Source organism: Eriocheir sinensis, chromosome 14, assembly GCF_024679095.1.
Source record: "Eriocheir sinensis breed Jianghai 21 chromosome 14, ASM2467909v1, whole genome shotgun sequence".
Taxonomy (NCBI): Eukaryota; Metazoa; Arthropoda; class Malacostraca; order Decapoda; family Varunidae; genus Eriocheir; species Eriocheir sinensis.
In genome coordinates, this window is record NC_066522.1 from 5,831,951 (window position 1) to 5,848,603 (window position 16,653).

Below are 16,653 nucleotides of genomic sequence, written 5' to 3' on the forward strand. Positions count from 1 at the left end.
TAATTAATGTGTAAAGAATAGCTACTTATAACTTCAAACTTGTTACATATATCAAAATCGATACATATTTTATTGTAGAGTGTATAGGTTACATGCATTATTTCTTACCAGATAGATGAAGTACATACCTCTTGGCATCCGTATTTCTCTAATTGATGCTCTATGTACAGCACGTAAATCTGTCACTCTGTTGATGATTCTGCTGACACATCCTTGTGTTATTCCATATGTGTCCGCCAACACACTTTGGAATGATCCACTTGCATAAGACCTAAATGTCATCAACACCTAGCTGTAAATGACAATGTAATGCCAGATTTTTGTAGTAAAGTGTTACACCACCGGCCCGCGCACCACACTCCAAGCACGGGCAGGCGGTGTGCCTCAACCCCAGACCACCACACAACGGGCCGTGAACAACCCAGAACAGCAAGACACACCACGCGGACACTCCACAGGGCCGCCGACACACCACGAGCGGGCAAGGCAGGGCAAAGAGGCTCAGAGTGCAGGTTTTCCACTTTACTTAATAGCTCCAGCACGTACAGAACACTGGTTTACAAGGCACAATAACTCCCAAGGTGCAGTCGCTCCGCCGCGACTACCTCTGCACAGCCCACCTCCGAGAGCAATGGCGCCTGTCCGCGCAGCCTCTCCAGCTCCTGTCCAAGGTCGGCACCAGCCTCGCCCTGCGTCAGGTAGTCGAGGCCCAGCAGGCACGGCTCGTCTCGATCGGCGACGTCCACCGGCCGGCGCTCCACAGCGCTGCCCTCGCCGATACGAACCTCCACTGGGCCCTTGGACTGCACGCAGTGCCCCGTGACGCCACACAGCCTCTGTGGCGCGTCCTGGAGTCGTGTGGCGGCCAGCATGTCAGGCCGCCCCAAGGTCCTCTCGGCGCCCACCGCCAAGCGGCCTGGCTCGTCCACTGAGCCCCGCAGCGGTGTTGCCAACAGCAGCGCCTCCTCAGCCTCGCCCCAGCCCTGGGCAGCAGTTGGCATTTCGAACTGGGCCTCCCATGCCAGCTTCCCGTCGTGCTCCGCTGGCTGAAGCCTCCCTGAGCGCCGGGAGACTGAGGGCCCACTAAAGAGAGAGGGCGGACCACGTGGGCTGCAAGCCGGCCAGCATGGCGGAGAGGGAGGCGGTGAGAGAGGCCAAGAGGCGGGGTGAATGGGTCAGACTCCAGCACCAGTTGGACCCAAGGGAGCGGCTCCGACGGCTCCCCAGCCTCCTGCAGCCTCCACCGGCTCCGCCACGACGTCACCAGGCTTCAGGGGCCCTTGACGGGGCCCCACGCGGAGCCTCGCCAGTCCGTCACCCCGGCACCCGCCGCCAGCACACGTGACGCTTCTTGTTCCTCCGCGCACGACGTTGCCACCTCTCGCCGCTGCCTCTCAGAACGGCGGGAAGCTGAGGGGCTGCACGGGGGATAGAACGGACCACGTGGCCTGCGAGCCGGCTGGCATGGAGGAGAGGGAGGGGGTGAGGGGGGCCACCAGGCGGGGTGAATGGGTCCGACTCCGGCGCCAGCTGGACCCAAGGGATCGGCTCCGTTGGCTCCCCAACCTCCTGCTGCAGCTACTGGCTCCACCACGACGCTACCAGGCTCCAGGAGTCCTTGCCAGGGGCCCCAGCTGGACCGCCGCCCCGGCGTTTCCCGCCAGAACTAGGCCTTCTTCCTCCGCGTGCGACACTGCCACCTCTCACACCTGCCTCTCCGCCTCCACCTCCTCCCTCAGGCCCTGAGCCTCGCCTTCCGGGGTCTGCTGCACCTCCTCCAGCCGTTCACTCCTCACACTGTCGCAGGCCTGGTCCGTGTACGGTTGCGTTTCCACCTTCAGAGACGAGAGACTTCTGGAGGACCACGGCAAGATGGCGTACCTGGTCAGCCTGCTCGCGCGCCCTCTCGCCTGCCCACTTTTCCATCTCGCGTGCCCTCTCGTCTAGCCTTCTGGCCAGCTCGTCTGCCTTCTGTGCCTGCTGAGCCGTTTCCTCCCTCATACCGGCCAGCATGGCAGCAATCAAGTCCAACTGGCCCGGTTTCACCTCACTCGCGTCAGCCTCTGCCTTGCCCTCCTCCTCACCCTCACGGCGACCGTCCTGAGACGCCAAGACGACACGACGAGCCTCACTATTCACTGTTCACTAATCCCATTCCTATGACACCAAATGTTACACCACCGGCCCGCACACCACACTCCAAGCACGGGCAAGCGGTGTGCCTCAACCCCAGACCACCACACAACGGGCCGTGAACAACCCACAGCAAGACACCACGCCGACACTCCACAGGGCCACCAACACACCACGAGCGGGCAAGGCAGGGCAAAGAGGCTCAGAGTGCAGGTTTTCCACTTTACTTAACAGCTCCAACACGTACAGAACACTGGTTTACAAGGCACAATAACTCCCAGTACTCAGAGGGGCACAGACACAGCACAGGGCTCACAAAAGCGGGCAAGGCACACAGAAGCGGGCAGGGCACACAGGCAGCGGCGCACGTCCCTCGTCTCTGGCAAATGGGCTTTCTCTCCCTGAGTCCCTTCCCCGCGGCGCGGCCGGCGGCTCCCCGCCCGGCCGCCGCGATGCACCCCACGCCGCCAGCCATCACCAGTCCTCCGCGCCCCAAACTAGCACCCCCCACACAAACAACACAGATACCCCCAAAAATATACTCCCTGGCGTAACAAAAGGAAAATGTATCGGAGTCAAGAGTGTGCAATAGCGTTAAGTGTAAAGTGAGGCCCACAGTGGCCGTTAGGGCTCAACGAGAGGCCGAACCCCTTATCCTACCTTCACCCCTAGTCTGTCACCACGCGCTCCCCTTCCCGCCCCGCGCCGACGGGGCGGGAAGGGGAGCACGTGGTGACAGACTAGGGGTGAAGGGGGAATAAGGGGTTGAGCTTATCGTTGAACCCTAACGGGCAGTGCATGTGGGCCTCACTTAACACTTAACACTATTGCACACTTTTGACTCCGATACATTTTCCTTTACTACAAAAATCTGGCATTACAAAGGCATGGGATCTTCTTGTTGCTCGGCCAACTTTTGGTTCTAGTTTCTGGCAGCAATGAAGTAGCTCCTGTCTTGGGAATCTATAATACTTCAACAAGCGCGTTCATCACTGAAGGAAAATGGATCCGCTCGGTCTCTGTACTTCCTCTCACGTCTCAAAGCCCTGTTTACTGCCACATCGTGTTGCAGTACTAGTTGTAACTCCATCTTCTCTGACGAGACAGCGCAGAGGATAGCAGTAGAGGTAAATAAACAAACAAGACATCATACAGGTTATCAACGGCTTATATAGTGAAGAAACGTCCACTACGTGCTGTGGCACTACACAACCCTACGATCAGTGTAAGGGTGCTCCTCGAAACCCTCAGCCCTACGACCAAATATGGCGGTCCGAAAATCGTAAAGACAGCTCCAAGATCTTTCGAACATACACCTTAGGCAAGTTACGAGAGGGTTACGATGATCTTAGCGCTACGATGGTCGTAGTGGCCGTTGCGAGCGTTTGAGCATCCGACCCCACTGTAGTGTTGACGCCGGGCTCCAACAACAACAGAAACCACGCCAGCATCTCTCCAGCCACTTTACTATGAATCGGAAGGATATTGAGGTTTTAAAAGATTGTGCTGCTGCATTGCACATAATGATGCATGTGCTACGACTGCAGAAGCGCCAGAAGAGGCAGTACGTGTTCTCCATCTCAACAGTTTGTTTACCTCGCGCCATGCACAGACTCCACCCAGCATACCATCACTGTCAGTTGAGTGTTATAAATAACTTTACACAGTGGACAAATAAATCACAAACACATCCTTGCACATGTACGTAGGTTTTAGGAGTTTTACAATTGACAATTTGAGTAAATATGTACGATGATTGATTTTCAATTTACATTTACAGCTTATTATAGCACGAATGTCATTTGACCCCGATTTCTCCCAACCAACCAACCGTTGCCCATCCTTTCCGATCCGCCAAATCTTGTTGGTGGTTGTTCATTTTGCCCAAGCGCCAACAAAAACGAGCAACATGTTGGGAGAAATTTGCCGTGTGACGCCGCCTTTAGTGATTGATTGATTGACCAAACTCTTGGAGTAAAAATTCTTCCTCCCAAGACCAGGCGGTGGCTGAGTCGACAGAGTGACGGCGTCGCGTTCAGGAGGACGCGAGTTCAATCCCTGCCCGGTGCCACTAAGCTGGGATTTTTCAGCCGCCGCCGAGTGGCTTAAAAACTACCCACATGCTGTCCAGATCACTTATCAACCCGGACTCTAGATTCAAGGATTAAAGATGAGCTCCGGGAGGGCAGCATGAGCCAATGCAAGATGGCGCCACTATAAACACTCGCCTGCGCCAGAATGGGCTGGACCGACCATCAGGCCCCACCGGGAAGAAGCCTTGGGCTGACCATCAGGCCCCACCGGGAAGAAGCCTACCGGCGCAATAGGCCGCGACGTAAAAAAAAAAAAAAAAAAAATCGTGACAAAATCATCGGGAGAAAATCTCCACAGAAAACTTTAGAGACAATTAAGTTTGAATTAAATTCCTCCGTTCTGCGAATGAATTATAATAGAAAATTAACTCCTATAAATAGGATATATAGCAACCCAACTTTTGAAACAAAGTCATCCGCCCATAAAATATTATAAAGAGCTACCCTGAAGAAATTATTTATTCCCTACTGATCTCTCAACCCACTGACAAATCACACAGTTTGATTTTCCCGCGTTGAACCCAAGCTCAGGCTCAAGTTCAACGAGGGAAAATCAAAGTATGTAATCAGTTGGATAGTTATAACACATAGAAAAAGGCATAATACCCAAGTCATGGTCAGTTGATTGAGAGTTAAATAGGGAACAAATCACTCGCTTAAAGGTGTTTTTTTAGTAGGTCATGTTCAGATGACTTTGGCTCAAGTAATGTCGTTTTCGGCAGTACCTCGGGTAGATGAATCGTTTCACGTTATTGCACTTACGTAAACTGCTCATTACTTTTTGTTTTCTGGTATAAAAATATATTATAACACATAGAAAAGGGCATAATACCCAAATCATGGTCAGCGTGAGAACAGGAGTAAAACGAACAAAAGGACAGAGAAGGCCGGGAAATGCAAAAAGATCAGAGTGAAGGAAACAAAGGAATAGAAAATAGGAAAGCAAAAGTCTGTGTAAGCAAAGTGTACAGATAAACAGAGCTCAGTGCAGAGTGTGAAAAGGAAATTAAGGAGGAGCGATAGAAAGACGAATAGGTTAAAAGAAGATGTTAAGGCACCGAGGGCGAACTCGTCCCCGCGCCACCCATGTGCTGGCCGCCCTGCCTTCCACTGAGGTACACAACGCTTCGTCTTCGTGTTTCTTATTATCTAGTTACAATTTTTATCCCCATGTTTGCTTGCAATGACGGGGAGCCACTGCCAGTCCTGTGGGGGCCGCCGTGCGAGGCGTCATGCCGGTGTGTGCTGGCCAGAGGCGCCTCACCCCTGGCTCCAACCGTGGCCTGCCGCTGTGGCTCCCCGTAACTTGCAGGACAGTGTGTGTTGTGGTTGCCCATCTTTGATTTTACTCCCCATATCGGTAAATATCTGTGACGAGTGTGCCTGTGTTACAGACTAACTTATAACTGACTTAGTAGCCGTATGTTGCTGGCTGTACTATCTATTGCAGTGTTTAATAATACTAATGATAATATGGGGAACAGATATTACTCCAGAATTACCTACTCCAGTGGTTTACACTATTATACTGGTAAAGATTCGTTTTTGGTCCCTTTCAAATTTTCAACTGAAGGGTATTTATCTAGTGTTTCACCCATTGCGCTATGGAGCTTGGTACTTTTTCCTGACACATCTTGCCATAATATTCATCATTTGTTATAACCCTTTCCTATGGAAATGGGTAAATGGGGGTTGAAGCCCCCCACTAGGAGTTGCTGGGTCAGTCAAAACTTAAGAATAACCACTCCAAACCAATATTTGTGGTAATTTAGCATGTGAAAGAATTATTATTATAATGCATTTTCGTATACGTTTTACCTTGGGGAGGGGCCAGGGGGGCAAGCCTCTTTAATTATAGAGTTAGGTGGCTTGGATTTTCTAAGTCCATTGTTATTGTTTCACAACTGCCTCTATACACAGACTGAGCCTCATACCTGCTTTGCAGTGCACCCTACAAACTAGTTCATAAGTCAGTAATATCCAAAACGCGCATGGATCATAACGATTTCAGAAAAAAAGGTGGTCTTTTAAGGGTTTTACGTTATTTTTTTCTCTATATTAAAGCAACTAATGCTGCAGCTATTTGTATTTTCTAATACATTCGTAAAATGTTACTACGCGAGGGTTTCAGCAGCGGCACCTAACGGCGGGTTCCTGAAGTCAGTTGTTTTCAAGCCGCCATAATGGATGGAGGGCCTGACACTCACTCCCTCAAAGTATCAGTCTACTTTACCTATTGGTAAGTGTTAACTGAGTATTTAACCTCTTTATTGATGTGCATGTAGGTTGACAAAAGGACCGATTACTATCCCAGTACCGGGTCCAACAAAGACACGGGCGTGTCAAGTGTCACATGGTGTGACAAGCACATGTCAGAAAACAAACGGATATTGTTCAATGCGCGATACTTATAGTGGAGTTTGAGTAAAATGGAGGCCAGGGTCATATGTAGCAGTCGGTAGGTCACTCCCGCGTCAGTTAACAGCAGGAGCGTCAGTTCGATCCGGATGACAGCTGTCGCAAATCTGTTTTATTTTGTACCTTAAACTACTCGGTAAAAATGATCTAGCATCAACTTACAAGAAGTGGACGGGTTAACCGTCCGTATTGTACCATATGTAATTATGAAACATGACATTTCCCATGAGTTGCTCGACTACGATTGGGGTGGTGGGGTGGGGGTTCAACTACACTGACCATCCAATTACACGCCTTACACTTGTCAACAGACCTGCTGCGGCGGCTGCTACGTCATATAGGAATAGATTACAAGAGTATACGTTAGGGAATTTCCTTTCTTTAGAGACTAGGGATTTTTCCCGATTTTTGGGATTTTTGTAGGGACATTTTGAAAGCCCATTTTTCAGTGATTTGGCTGTCCACCACCAAACCCACTGTTCCCTACAGGGATTAATCGAGCTAACGACCACCAAAACCACAGCTCCCTAAAGGGATTAATTGAGCTAACGCCGCCACCGCAAAATAGCTCGCATTCATTACCTACCTTATGAAACATCACTGGGTCTTCATATATTTTTTTCTACAAACGTTTGGTTAGCGACGGTACGCTTGGTTAGCGATGGTACGCTTGGTTAGCGTTGGTATGCTTGGTTAGCGATGGTACGCTTGGTTAGCGATGGTACATTTGGTTGGCGATGGTACGCTTGGTTAGCGATGGTATGCTTGGTTAGCGACTAGCCCACGCATATGAGACCAGGTCCACTACACCTGGTTATTTTTCTTTTAGGACACGCAGCCCAACGGCTGCCGTGCTGAGGGCCGGGTATAGCCCGGGCCTGTTCAGCCCGAGTCCCGGATGACTTTGAGTCATGGCTCAGGGCTGTTTTGGGGTGGTTAGCGATGGTATGCTTGGTTAGCGATTAGCCCACACATGTGAGTATATGGTAGGGATTTTCCTTACTTTCGAGACTAGGGAATTTTTCCTGATTTAGGGATTTTTCTAGGGAAATTTTGGAAGGCCATTTTTCAGTGATATGGGCTCCCCCCCAATACCCCGGTTCCCCACAGTTCCCCAGGCTTGTCTTGGGGGATAGGGGGGGCTGGGGTGGTGGAGGGGGTGGAGTGGTGATTCTTAAGATTTACCGCTTGGAAGAGATCACCACCCAGACTTCCATCATACCAGCTGACACACTGCGGGGCTTCCTTTTCCCTGTACCACTCCAAAGTACTCTTTCGCTCTATCACATGTTTCCACCTTCTCAGACCGTCACCTTTCACTGCACTGATTATCTTCCAATTTCTCACATCCCATTCTAAACCCTCACTGTTCCTGTCAGTCACCTTCCATTCAAAGAAATGCCTCCCTTCCTCTGCTCACCCACCTGACTTCACACCGGGGTTTAGCAGCCACAGTTTCTCTATTCTTGAGGCATCGGAACTACGTTCGACCACCAACGTGAAGATAACCCGACGTATCGTCCGAAATAGAGGGTGAACAGGAGTCAGTCACGTCCAGGAGGGCATACAAGCTGCCGATGCTCGCACCCCGTTCCTGTTGCAAGCATAGTATCCGCCGTTTCTGTTTTCTTCTGTGCAGCACCATCCCTTTTAACCATCTTTCTAGGGGACATTGTTAAAGCACAAAGAACGCACACTGCAGTGCTGAAAACACTTAAGATCGCACACCAAAGAACAAATGCAATCGGACACGAGCGCACGGATGTTATCTCTACGAGTTTACAACACAGACTGAGACAGGTTACCAACTTGTCACCGTTTCCTTCAAATACAGAATGCCATTTGTTCCCTACTTGGCTGTTTGAATGGTTAAGCAGATAAAATTCAGTATTTTTAAACTAGTGAGCACATTTTTCGGTGAACCACAAAACATGTCCGTAAAATTGTTTGTTAACCTGTCCACTGGATTGGCATGGATTTTGCCTTCACTGGTACCCTAGCAACATATGCTCCCAGGTCTTTCTGTGCCTCTGTGGTGGGTAGTGGAGTCTTTCCCATTTGGTATTTGTATGCTGGATTTCCCCTCCCAAGATGCATGACCTCACATTTTTCTTCACTGAATTGGAGCAGCCACTTTTTGTTCCACTCCTGTAGCTTGGTGATGTCTTCTTGGAGGAAATCCGCATCCAGTGGGTTAAGGGTCGTCCTGAAATATGTGTAAAATACGCGTCGTAATGTCCTTCCCCCTTCCTCATACCTTCACTAGCAGCGGCTGTCAGTCATGGCTGGCTAGAGAAATTTTAGGGTTGCCACCTGTTCCTTAACCCTCTCGCGCACGATGATGCGTTTCGCGTCATGAAGGGTAAAAAGGTCCTGGCGCATGATGACACGAAACGCGTCATAAAAGTAAAAAAAAAAATGATTAAAAATAAAGTTTTTGGTGAAAGTGCATCAAATTTGGGAGCGTCATTTGTTGGGATAAGTTTCTTAATGGTAACATATGGCAACCTTTCTAAGGAGCGTAGATGAGGAGCATGGAGTGATTTTTAGATGTTAGCCTCCTCTGACGGGAGAGGAAAAAAATACAGTTTTCTCGGGGTAACTTGGGAACTAATAGGCATATGAGGATTTTGAGGATACCATAAGAATCCTCACTAAATTCCGCTTCGAAACATATATTCGGATAAAAAAGTTGGCCAACAAAATTTCAAGCTAGCGAGTGGGGAAGAGTTGGTACTTAGGATTTATTGTCTACAGTACTCTATATGGAGACTTGAAACAAGTTTGTATTGTTTATATATATATTTTCCTCTATTTTTATTTGCGAATGTTCTAGTAAAAGTCTTTATGAAGCCATTGATACCAAATTTATTGGGGTACAATACATCTGTGAGGGTAAAATACGTCCGGGAATGTAAAGTATCGCGGCGGCAAAAAAAAAGGCCGGTTGGGCCTGACAAATGCATGGTGAGTGGAACAGAAACTTATTGGAAACTTGCGGTGCGCTTGAGGGTTAAAATATTGATTCGTTCTATATTGAAGAATGGGATGTTGTGTTCCTTATTTTTTTTTTTTTTTTTTTTTTAGCTCAGGTTGCAACCCTAACTGAGACTATTCCTACTTTTCCACTTTGAGCACTCTCGTCTTGCAGCGAACAAAGGGAACCCACACTCATGTCTTCGATTTGTAAAAAGAGACATGCCAGTCCTCGTCGAAAGACCGACTTGGTCGGCTAGGCTGACGTCAGCCGTTAGTCGGTCTGTTGGTATCTTCCCCTCCCCTCCCCTTCATGAGCTGTCACCCGGCAAGGGTCTGTGGTCCCTCCTCGGAGAGACGTACACGCGACCTCAACGGCCTATATATAGCCCGTGTCCCCACCCTTGAGTTGGCAAAAAAAAGAAAAAAAAAGCTTGTACAAACAGGATGCTCATATACCAAGTCACCGCTCGTAAACCCAAGCATTTTTTAGATTTCCATTTGCTAATAAATCAAAAACACTCGTAAACCGAGATTTAACTATTTTTTCAAATGCCTGTCCAAATCGGGGTGTCTTATAAGTCCATGCGTTTTATGAGCCGTCAAATATGATATGTGAAGCCTTTGTTTACTATCTGCGGTCAGTCACATAAATATGCTTTTGTCACCTTATCACTTCCTATGGATTTGAAATTCCCTCTAGCCACATTAGTAATTATGTTTCTGGAAGTGTCTAGCATTTATCAGTAGAGTTTCCTGCCATTTGGACACGAGTTAACCACCACCCCCACCCACTTATGATCCACTTACCACTGCTTGCCGCATCACTTTCCTCTTGAGTTACAATTGCTGGTAGGCTTACAGGCAGGGTAATGTTTGTGTAAAGAAAGGATACTTTTATTTATGAGGAAAAACAATAACCAATAATTTTGTGATAACTACTGTAATTTTGCAAATGGAATGATTTATGTATTAAATCATGTGTCTTTCTTACTACCCTGCCAGCATCCCATCAAGCATCATATGTACTCAGTTGCTTCAATATGGTTGGCCGTCGCACACACACAGAAATGAAGTGTTTGCAGACAACACCCCTGAATGGGTCTGTACGTGATAGCGAGTGCAGTGAAACAAATGAAAATGTGACTGTGATGCCTAAAAAACCGGTATTTCGGAGCTTAGTGAACCACACATTAGCAACATGTAATGTGAAAACCGAACTCCTTGCTGACTTAGATGAAAGTATAATTGTGAAACATGAGCCTTTGAGTAGTGACAGTGAAGAAGAGAAACATGTGGTAGATGCTGAACCACAGATGAAGCTACAAGTGAAGGGTGCTAGCAAAAGGCGTGCATATTCCTCTGAAGTATTCACACCCCACAAGAAACTCCGTACACCGCAACAATTATCACATTATCTTGATATCATGAGTAGTAGTTGCACTAGTGATGAAGATGATCCTGACAGTGATATATCTGGTGTCGATCCTCTGATGGAAGAGCTGATTTCGTCAGACGTAGAAAGTGAAAATGTTGTGCATGGTGCAGCGGACAATGCCCGTGACCTTGAACCACAGCCCGGGCCATCCCACCGCTCTGACTCACGCCATCCATTGTCTCCTGACACTCTCCCCTATACTTCACAACTCACGGCTGCAGAATGTGCCTCCTCACGTAGTGAAAACTGTAGTGAGGTGCCAGCCCAGTCAGGACATGGAAAACCCATTATCAGTATGCCAGCAATACCTGTCATGACATATGACTGGAAAGATAGTGCAAATTTTGTTCCTTCCCAGTATATGTTTGACTCAACATCTGCAGGTCTATCTGATGCAGGCAACATTACAAAAAATAGTACATACTTAGACTATTTTCTTCTTTTCTTCGATGATGAGCTAATGGATTTCATAGTGATACAGACAAACTTGCAGTACAAATATTACGTGGAAAATCATGGCATGTCTCCTTGCTCAAGGTTGCAAAGATGGAAGGATACAGACAAACAGGAAATGTTCGTCTTCTTTGCTCTGATTATGCTCATGCCTCAAGTAGCACTGAAAGATATAGTTGATTACTGGAGGAAGGACTCCCTCACCCATGTTCCAGCTTTTGCCAAATACATGTCGAGAGATAGGTTTCTTCTTTTACTCAGAATGCTGCACTTCAATGACAAAAAAGCCCCAAGCGACACAAGTGATAGCCTGATGAAAATAAGGTCAATAGTCGATCATTTCAGGAACAAGTTTTCCACCCTATTTTCCCCTTACCAAAACCTTGTCATTGACGAATCCCATATTCTGTTCAGAGGCGGTTTAGCCTTCAAGCAGTACATAAAAACAAAGAGACATAGGTTTGGAATAAAATTATTCGTCCTCTGCGACTGTGACTCGGGAGCGATTCTGGACTTCATTGTCTATACTGGCGCTTCCTCGGACATTCCTGCAGTCAAGAAAGGTGACCCATTAGGAAAGCCAGCGGCAATTGTTTTGCAGTTGATGCAAAAGTACCTCAACAAGGGTCATATCTTGTATACTGATCGCTGGTACACAAGCCCCACCTTATCCATGTACCTGCACTCCAAGAGCACTGGATCTTGTGGAACAGTTATGCCCAATATAAAAGGTATGCCAAAATTTGAAGAGAAGCAGCCAAGAGGAACTGTTCAGAGGAAAGAGGCAAACAACATCCTTGCAATCAGATGGCATGACAAGTGTTCAGTGTATATGCTGTCAACTCTGCATAAAGGGAAACTGATAAATAGTGGAAAGAAAGACTATAATACCCATGAATCTATCAAGAAACCAGACATGAACCTAGAATATTCAATGAACATGCGTCTTGTCGATAAGGCAGACATGATGATGGGCAACATGGAAACTGTGAGGAAAAGTTTTACTTGGTATAAAAAGCTGTTCTTCCACATAATGGACATGGCAATACTGAATAGCTATAACTACTATTTAGTGAAGAACTTTGCTCATCCAACAATGAAGGAATTTATGCATGATTTGGTATATCAGCTACTGGAAAGGTATGCCACAGTCCCCCCAGAGAAGGGGAAGTATGCTACTATGGTTGACCCACCTGAGAGGCTGCTACATGCTAATGTGCTCTCAAAACATTATTCTGAGAGAATGGAAATGGAAAGAGCAGTATCTAAGAGGAAATCGGAGTCAAAGTATTGCAGAGTGTGTTCCTCAACGACACGTAGGGAGAGGCAGAAGAAGAAGACCTCGTACTGGTGCCCGGAATGCAGAGTCCCACTGTGCCTAGGAATGTGTTTCCGGGAATATCACACCTTGAAAAAGTACTAAAGAAATGTGTGTATGTAATGTATATAGTGTAAACACCTGCATAAGGAATAGAAAATAAGAACACATAATTTTAGTAAAACAAATGAATGAAAAATAAGAACAGATTGAGTGAAAATAATGGAGAAGAAATGTGCAGGGGGGCAGGTGGCTAGACCACCTTGAGGGAGGAGAGTGAGCCAGGAAGAGGCTATGTATCATCTGATGAAATGGTGAGTACAGTAAATATATTTGTAATTATCTACAAAACTTATGATAAGGACATCTGAAAAAATTATTCATATTGTATAATAATGTAGGAGGATGTTTATTGACATACCACGTGGACATATACATCTAATATAGTAGGGCAACATGTGTAAGAGCATTTTATAGATCTGTGCCTCCTCTTTATAATTGTGTTTTGGAACATTAGCTGTGATGCATAGTTTTAGAGATCTAGCAGGTAAACAGTGGTCGAGTCTCCTTATAGACCTTGGGTGCATTGTCGCCATCGCGTAATTTGCCACAGCGTAATTCGCTACGGTTTAATTTTTCATGGATAATTCACTGCAAAAGTATGCAGTTTTATTGTATTTTTCCTTCGTCTTCATATTGCTATGCATTGATTCTTATCACAAAATGTAATTTTTTCAGATCTGATAGTAGAAAAAAGCTAAATTGTACAACAAATTTCATTGACTACACAGCACATTTGAAATAATATTTTTACCAAAACTTTTATTTCAAGGGAGTTATGATGCGATTACTTATATAATTTGTTATTTTTTTGCAGAAATCACTCTATACAGTAATCCCTCGTCTGTCGCGGGGGTTAGGTTCCAGAACCCCCCGCGATAGGTGAAAATCCGTGAAGTAGTAACCTTATATATTTTTTAGTATTTATATATATTTTAAGGCTTTATAAACCCTCCCCACACTCTTAATAATCTTTCCCACACTCCCATTGACCTTTCTCACACTCTTATAAACACTTCCCACGACGTTTCGTTGTTACGACGCAGTCCCAATAAATGATTCTATAATTCTTGTTTCGACTTATGACATTTGCTTCGTAATACAAACTTCGCGCAGAAATTAGTTTGGCGGGGCAGAAGAATACTCAGAGAAAGGACAATGTGAGCGTAGCTCACTTCCTTTATATCACAATTAGGTGAATACGGAAGGGGAAAAGGAGGAGAGGAACGGAGTGAGTCATGAAAAAAATACTGATAGAGATTGTAAGAAGGGAGAACAAGGAGAAGGGTGTGGGGAGAAAGAGAGAAAGGGTGTGAGTGGGAGGGAAAGAGATTAAAAAGAGAGAGGTAGGAAGGGACAGGTAAAGGTGAGGAAAGAGGGGGAGAGAAAGGGTGTGAGTGGGAGGGAAAGAGATTAAAGGAGAGAGGTAGGAAGGGTCAGGTAAAGGTGAGGAAAGAAGGGGAGAGAAAGGGTGTGAGTGGGAGGGAAAGAGATTAAAAGAGAGAGGTAAGGAGGGTCAAGTAAAGGTGAGGAAAGAGAGGGAGAGAAAGGGTGTGAGTGGGAGGGAAAGAGATTAAAAGAGAGGTAAGGAGGGTCAGGTAAAGGTGAGGAAAGAGGGGGAGAAAGGATGTGAGTGGGAGGGAAAGAGATTAAAAGAGAGGTAGGGAGGGTCAGGTAAAGGTGAGGAAAAAGAGGGAGAAAGGATGTGAGTGGGAGGGAAAGAGATTAAAAGAGAAAAACCTGGGAGGGAGGGGAAAGAAAAGAAGAAAGAAATGAGAAGGAAGGAGAAAAATACGGGGACGGTGAGGGAGAAGAAGGAAAGGAAGGGGGGGAGGAGTGAACCAGGGAAAAGACTAGCGGCGCAATAGGCTGCGACGGAAAAAAAATAGGTGGGTGACGTAGGTGCTTATTTAGGTGTGTTCCTACTTACGTTGATTTATATCATTTTCATTTTTAGGCTAGAAAATGCGTATTGTACCGAAAAATCCGCAATTCGCTACAATTTAAAAATCCGCGAGACCGCGATAAGTGAACCGCGATATGGCGAGGGATTACTGTAGTTTTTGGGATGGGGGATGGAAATTCATGGAACTAGGGATTGCTGCAGGGAATAGTTTGCAGAGTAATTAATGACAAACCTAGCAGAAATAAACAGTATATTGTGCTATTATGAAATGGGTTAAGTTATAGATATTTATTATTAGGAGGTAATTTTCTGCAATTTTGTGAATAAAACTCAATCAGCACACAACACACCCTCTTCAATCATTCAAGGTGGTGGCTGTGTGGTCAGAGAGCAGGCGTGGTGTCCTGGAGGACCCAGGTTCAACTTCAAGTCCCACTCACTGCTACCAGCTGACAATTTCCAACCATCACTGAGTGGCTTAAAACTACCTACATGCTTTAACAAAACTCTGCATGGAGCAAAGATGAGTTCTGGGGGCCAGCATGTGCCAAACAAGATGGTGCTACTATAAGTATGTACTTGCCTTCACCATGAACAGGCTAACCTGGCTAGAGCTGACCAACAGGCCCTATCAAGATAGTCCACCGGTGCAACAAGCAGAATGTATAATAAAAAATATAAAAAATTGGGGTGCATCACCTTTCCCATCCTATGATGCCAATCCCGGGGGCTCCTCCGGGCAAGTCTCCATTTAGGCCCCCTTCCCATCCAAAGTACCTCACGGCAAGATCCATCTACTTGCTCAAGCTATGATCTTTGTGGGCGTCCCCTTGGCCTCCTCCACTCGAGGCTGTCTCACAGGAACTATCCAGTGACTACTTGACAAGACTTGCCATTGTGCTGCACTAAGGTACCAAGGTATGTGAAACTTTCCAAGATATCAATATCCTTCCCACATGCATTAATAGATTGTATTGTTTCATCGGGTAAGCCTCCAAATACCTACACATTGGTCTTGGCCTGGAAGACCTGAGGTCCTCATGCATGGCCTCAAGAGCCATCACCATGCTATGACTAGCAGATGTTCCACAATGACTTTAACCCACAACTCTGCCCAATGCCCAGTCCATGCAAGTGTTAAAAAGTGATGGGGTAAAGACACAGCCATGCCTCATTCCTGTATTCAAGGGAAAAAAAGCTGGACATGCCCCCCCCCATACACACACACACACACACACACTTCGTAGCACTGTCACAGAGTACAAGCCACTCAATAGATCAACGATTCTTGCAGAATTCCCACAGAGTTGCAGGAGATCCTTCAGTGCCCCGTGGTGCACTGAATCCAACACCTTCTTGAGAGTGACATAGACTACAAGTATCCCCAGTTGAAATTCAGGCTCTTGCTCTAACAGTATGTGAAGTGTTAGGATATGGTCAGTTGTCAACTTACCAGGCATGAACCTGAACTGCCCAGGTCTCTGCAGCTTCAGCAGCTGGTTGCAAATCCACATGAGCAAAAGATGGGGAAGCACCTTGCCTGGCACTCTTGAGCAGTGTAATACCACAGTAGTTATTGCATTCATGATGATCCTCTTTCCCTTTCTAGATAGGACCATCCAGCCCTCTCTTCCAGTCAAGAGGAATGGTACCAGATTGATTTATGGCAGTGGCATATTGGATGGAATGAGTAATGAAAGTGTGTACGAGCGTTTTGGAATGTGTCACGGGGGTGAAGGGAAGAAGTGTGGAGTGGTGGAAGAAGTGAAGCGACAGACTTTAAAGTGGTTTGGCCACATGGAGCGATTGGAGGAGAGTAAGATGACCAGAAGGGTGTATGTGAGTGGATAGAGGGAGG

The 16,653-nt window shown here is 46.7% G+C and overlaps 1 protein-coding gene across 7 annotated transcripts in view; it reads left to right on the top strand.

Annotated features, from left to right (window-relative positions):
* Positions 1-3,970: 3,970 nt before the first annotated feature.
* LOC126998358 (single-stranded DNA-binding protein, mitochondrial-like) overlaps positions 3,971-16,653 on the top strand; it is a 38,366-nt gene continuing 25,683 nt past the window's right edge. The window contains exons 1-3 of one of the 7 annotated variants that reach the window (XR_007752795.1): positions 3,971-5,341; positions 10,626-13,143; positions 15,164-15,708. Coding sequence is in view for 1 of the 7 variants with exons in the window: in XM_050859875.1 (XP_050715832.1) it covers positions 5,273-5,341 (69 nt within the window). In the remaining 6 variants the exon portion in view is untranslated. Of the gene's footprint in view, positions 5,342-5,400; positions 5,587-10,625; positions 13,144-15,163; positions 15,714-16,653 lie in introns of those variants that run through there. The other 6 variants (XR_007752794.1, XR_007752793.1, XM_050859878.1 and 3 more) reach the window with 6 other exon arrangements.